This window comes from Limulus polyphemus, unplaced genomic scaffold (assembly GCF_000517525.1).
Source record: "Limulus polyphemus unplaced genomic scaffold, Limulus_polyphemus-2.1.2 Scaffold306, whole genome shotgun sequence".
Classification (NCBI taxonomy): Eukaryota; Metazoa; Arthropoda; class Merostomata; order Xiphosura; family Limulidae; genus Limulus; species Limulus polyphemus.
This window is the reverse complement of record NW_013665916.1, coordinates 401,913-407,707: the sequence shown is the minus strand read 5'-3', so window position 1 is coordinate 407,707 and position 5,795 is coordinate 401,913. Positions and strand designations below refer to the sequence as shown.

Genomic DNA, 5,795 nt, shown 5'->3' with positions numbered 1-5,795 from the left:
ATAGCTCCGTCATCTCTTGACCGATTTGAGATCTAATTACAGTTTTGGACTCAGAAGGTCAAACATATTCGATTGGTGTGTTTGAACAAGCTTAAAGTCTGATAGATTAATTTACTCTAATCCTGCCTAAAATAATTTCAAGTGCCGCGGCTATTGAGAATGTCCTTTTCTTTATGTTGTTCTGGTGATAATATTGCGTCCTACACCTGTATTTGTTTAGTTAAACTGTTGCGAAGTAAACTAACAATATTAATTTTCCCTTTGTGTAAATTTTTTGCGTGTGTTCAGTTATGTGCTGGAATTGTGTTTGTCTATTAAATCAAGTTTTATTTTGATCCTTAAAAATTATATATCATTCAGTTGTTCGATGCTCATTCATTTTATCTTGATAACATAGTGAAACAGAAGACCTTATCGTAATAGTTAACAAAGCACGTAACCTAATAGGACCGGATCCCAACATGAACGTTGACAGCTACGTTCGAGTGTTTCTGTTGCCGGATAAAACAACAAACATGCAAACAAGGGTAAGAGTCAGTCAGTTAGTTAAACAATAAGGTAAAGCGATTGATTTTTATTAAGATTAGCAAGCAACGACTTTGATTTCTTATAAAAACTCTGAAATGATGCATATTTTTGTTAAGTTAGAGTTATAATTTAATAATAAAGTAAATTGGTTGATTTTTTCTAGATTAGCAAGATACTAATTTGATTTTTAATAAGAAGTTTAGAAATGATATTTTCTTTGTTAGTTTAGCGCTGTAGACCTCTATATTTGCATATCCAGCTAAATCGTATAGGGAAAATCCTGTAGTTTTTTCATTATTATTATTGGAGGCTAATTTGATATAGTCATTTCAAACTCAGTAGTCATAACTACTTGACAAAGCATATCTTATACGAAACTCCTTTTGGTTGAAAAAGAATAATATAGAAGCAGTTTTTTTCTCAACAGATTCAAAGACGTACTGCCGATCCTTTGTTCAAAGAAAGGTTTCTTTTTGGAGTCGACAGTCGAGACCTCGGTCAGAGATCGGTGCTTTGTTACATCTTCACATCAGATAAATACACAAACACCTTGATAGGAGAAGCCGAGATCAAGTTGGCAGACGTAGATTTTAGAAAACCATATTTAAATTGGATGCCCATCTTAGACTCAAATCCGGTGAGCTCTGAATTAAGAATGTTGGTGGTTCTTCTATTGTTGATGTTATTTTCAAAACTGGAAAACGTCTGTGTAGATGCACCACAAAATGTGATACTGTACTTGTGAGTACAAAGTAGGTCTAGCACGAAGTTGCTAATGATAATATTAAACTCTTGTGGTGCGAGTTTTTCAATTGAATATACAAAAACTCAACTTGAGAGCACAGCCAAAAATATCGCTAATAGCAAGGGCACCCAACTAATGAATCAATGTATTATATCGTTATGAATTTTTGTTTTATGCCTGTTTGCTTCAGAATTGTCGTACAAAGTGACACAAACGGCTACTTGCACGTATACATCCCAATTTTTGAAGTGACTGACTAGAATGCAACTAGTCAACTGCACCCACCGCCAACTCTTAGGCTATTCTTCTCTGACCAAAATGTGGGATTTCATCGTCACTTTTATAACGCACTTACGGTCTAAAAAATCGCAAACCTTTTACCCAAGGATTCAAAAGCCGAGTACGCTAGCCACTAGGCCACGCCTGACCCTTTTTGTTTTATGACATTGCATACCCTTTATTAGACTTGTATATTTCAATTAATTTTTAGTTCTGATCTACGTAAATAACTCGCTTTGATCAGGAGGTAATGATAATTATTCTTGTTAGACAGACACGGATGAATTTAGTCTGAATATCTGGAATATGATTACATGAAGTGTGCTATAAATAAGTTTTGAGAATCTTTATTTTTGCTTTAGCACAAACCTGAACAATGAATTATCTCAGTTGTGTCTAATGTGATGATTTAGCCCCAAAATCACTTCCAAACTAGGGGTGCAATCCCTCTCCCACACATCCTTAACTCGACTTTCCTCCCGATGTAACCTTTCTACTTTCGCGTAATTTCCTTTATTTCGTTTACCTGTATGGTGAAATAAGCATTTTTACTGTTAATAATCCTTTCGTTTCTTTTCTGCATTCCAAAGTTTTCGGACCTGGCATGGCCAGGTGGTTTGGGCGCTCGACTCGCAATCCGAGGGTCGCGGGTTCGAATCCCCATCCCACCAATCATGCTCGCCCTTTCAGCCGTGGGGGTGTTATAATGTAACGGTCAAGAGTATGTAGCCCAAGAGTTGACGGTGGGTGGGTGATGACGAGCTGCCTTCCTTCTAGTCTTACACTGCTAAATTAGGGACAAATAGCGCAGATAGCCCTCGTGTAGCTTTGCGTGAAATTCAAAACAAAACAAACAAACAATTCCATAATTTTTATAACTTGCTTTCTGGCAAATACTAATGGAATAGGAATGTGTAAAGGTAGGAAATTTGACAAGTATTTGATAAGACGATTGTAAAGTGATTAGAATGAAATCGATAGTTTATATATTAATGATAGTATTATTGCAAATCATCAGAGAAAAAAGAAAACGAAGTGTCAGAGCGACCGTAACACACAGGGAAGTATTTCTTGCAACATTTTGATTTTCTAGTATTGTTACTCTGGGTGTATCCGTGTGGAAGTGCTTTGTGCTAAGTTTCAGAGTGTAAAATTGCTTTTCTTAGTGTTGTTCATCATTTTGAAAACGATGACTTCCTACAAAGACACGTGCAACATATATGCATGTAAATTTTAAACATGCAATAAAATTTAATAATCATGAAATAATGCATTAAATTCGTTTCTTTCTCCAGAAATGCTTGAAAAATATGTTAAAACTTATGGTAAGGTTAGACTACTCGTTTACTTGTGATTGTATGCATTACACTATTTATCATCATTGTTTCAAACTTCATTTGCAGTCCAAAAAATTGTGTATTTTTTTTTTGTAAGGAGTTGTAGTTCTGTCGCCTCCCTAAATGTTAAAAATCCCTCGAGTTTCCTGATGCTTCGACTCCTGGACCCTCCTGGGGCCCTTCGGTAGGTTTTATGCACCCGACCTAAAATATTTGCACTTCACTACCACCCAAACAAGTTTTTATGACCCGTGGCTGCAAATGAACAAGTTTCTGAGTAGGAAGCTGAGAAGACAAAAAGTCAGAATGGATATTTTGAAGTTCTTCCCACTGGGGTTTCCACGAGGCAAAACCTCTCGTGGGGACACAAAATCTAAGCTCTAACCAGACGCTTTGTAAAATGTTTTAAGGTTTTTACAGAGTTGAAAATGCATCTTCCAACGCAAAATTGTGTCTATTCAAGTAATGTGATTTTGTTTGATGCACAAGTGTTTTATATTTTACACGTTACCTAATATGAAACACTAAGTGGTTTTGTTGTTGTTTTAATTTGTTTTTATACTTAAAGGGTAAATATTAGAAACATTTTCAGAGAGGTCAAACGAACACTAACAGAAGATGATAGAGGGTATATTAATGTTTAAAAAGCGGTTGTGTAACCGTAAAGTGAAATATTTTTCTTTTTTTATTTCGTTCTGGTAACGTCTCAAAGTAGAAACTGACAGATCTTGGGGACATCATGTTCTCGTTAAGTTATTTACCAACAGCAGAGAGGTTGACAGTGGTAATAGTCAAAGCTAGAAACCTGAATATTTCTTGTGGACAAAAAAATGGATGTAAGTATATTCGAATATAAACTAGCTTTTGTTTTAAATTATGATGTGATTAAACATCTGTGGCCTATAACTTAAAAAACAAACAGTTTGAATCGTGTCTGATTAAACGAAAATAATCTTAATTAAATATATATTAATATACACTTTGAGAACGTAAGTTTGGAAAACGGTTTTTTTTCAGCATTTTATATGTTCGGTAATGACAAAAATTATTTGATTGCATAAGCACTCTGGTTTTAGGCCTAACGTTATAACAGAGTTGTTTTTTAAAGTTGAAGAGGCGACAAGGAGAAGCCAATTGCATTTGTGGTTTGTGAATTTTAGCGTAAATCTACAGGTTATTCGCGCTCTGTTCATCAAGAGGAATTGAATGCCAAATTTCAGTGTTGTAAGTTCGGAAACTTACCGCTGACCCACTAAGAAATAAAATTTCTGAAGACCAAATCAAGGAGGTAATGAAAAGGTGATAGCCAATTAAGAAATAAAAAAATGTTTATTTGTTTTTGAATTTCGCGCAAAACTATTCGAGGGCTATTTGCGTTAACCGTCCCTAAGTTAGCAGTGATAGACTAGAGTGAAGGCACCCACCGCCAACTCTTGGGCTAGTTTTTACCAACGAACAATGGTATTGATCGTCACATTACAATGCCCCACAGTTGAAAGGGCGAGTATTTTGAGGGACGAGATTCGAAATCTTAAGGAACAAATCTATTTACATTAGTGATAAGTAACAACATGTAATCATTACAATTTTAGCAAATATCTAATTACAGGGTTTATATGATTGAATTAGAACAATGTGTCATCAAGACTGAAAAGTAAAAGTAAACCAGATAAGATTTCACTTAAATTATTACAATAATTTGCCTTCTTTTCCGTACAACTTTTTCAATAGGATAAAACGTGGATATAATACGAGGAAAAGAAATTTGGTGAATAATGTAAGCGGAAAGCAATCTTAACAGTAATATTATGAATAAACTGTAAGTTAGTAACTTCGAAACACGTAAAGATGTACCCTTATACTCATTATATATGGAGTTGTTTATTGAACAAAGTCCAACAAGCCGAGATTCAGGCACACAAAATAAATGGTGAATTGACTACTTTTGATGTGAATCAATTTTAATAAATTAATTTAAATTTCGAAATTTAGGAGATTTAAAGGTTTTACGAGGATAACCCAAAATACAGCGATGATTTTTGGGGGGGAACACTTCTAAATTGAAAGTCTGGTCAAATGAAGAAAAACGTTTTTAACGTGATTAATAACGATACCCTACGAAGAATCACCAAGTCATGAATTTGTTAAGAAAGGCATAAATTATAAATAAGTTACTCTAGGGAGTAATGTCAGCTGTAAGTTCTCTACTTTGTATTTTTATGGTAACGCTTCTAAGGCTATCTGCTACCATCCTTAGTTTTCAACTACTGACCAGAGGGAAGGCAACTATCCAACATCCACGCTAACAAATTGACTGTCACTCTCATAAAGCACCTTCATCTTCAAGTGTGGGAAATATATTTACGTATATATATATATATACATACGCACACACAAATGTAATACATTTACGTTGTAAACTCTATCATTTTACAGATTTTAATAGTTAGAAATAAGAAAAAACTTTAAAACGTGTTTTTGTTCTTAATGTGTGGACAAACAAATTCATTATGACTATGTTAAATGCAACTATAACGTTTGCAATTTCTGTGATAGATGCCTATGTAGACAGTTTCCGTCTATTTAGCACTGCCAGTAACCCCCTAAAGTCCTAAACCTTGTGATGTTGTGGTCATGTCGGAGGCTAAAACTGTTGCAAACTTTGTTTCGATGTTTATGATTGGTCGACTCCTAGAAACAGTAAAAACACTACTTTTTGGGTCGATATGACGACTTTCAGGAAAAATAATACGTAAACTTCAAAGAATTAACCATTTTAATTTTTGCTGCCTTGTGTTCCAGCCTGCATTACTACTTCACTCTCGATAGTTTTATATAATTTTATTTTTGCTGCCTTGTGTTCCAGCCTGCATTACTACTTCACTCTCGATAGTTTTATATAATTT

The 5,795-nt window shown here is 34.6% G+C and overlaps 1 protein-coding gene across 1 annotated transcript in view; it reads left to right on the top strand.

Moving 5' to 3' along the window:
- Nucleotides 1-3,621, top strand: part of LOC106457237 (synaptotagmin-6-like) — a 37,622-nt gene extending 34,001 nt beyond the window's left edge. The window contains exons 5-7 of the mRNA XM_022383071.1: nt 398-527; nt 956-1,165; nt 3,602-3,621. Coding sequence (XP_022238779.1) covers nt 398-527; nt 956-1,165; nt 3,602-3,604 — 343 coding nt within the window. The 3' untranslated portion in view covers nt 3,605-3,621. The remainder of the gene's footprint in view (nt 1-397; nt 528-955; nt 1,166-3,601) is intronic.
- Nucleotides 3,622-5,795: the final 2,174 nt, after the last annotated feature.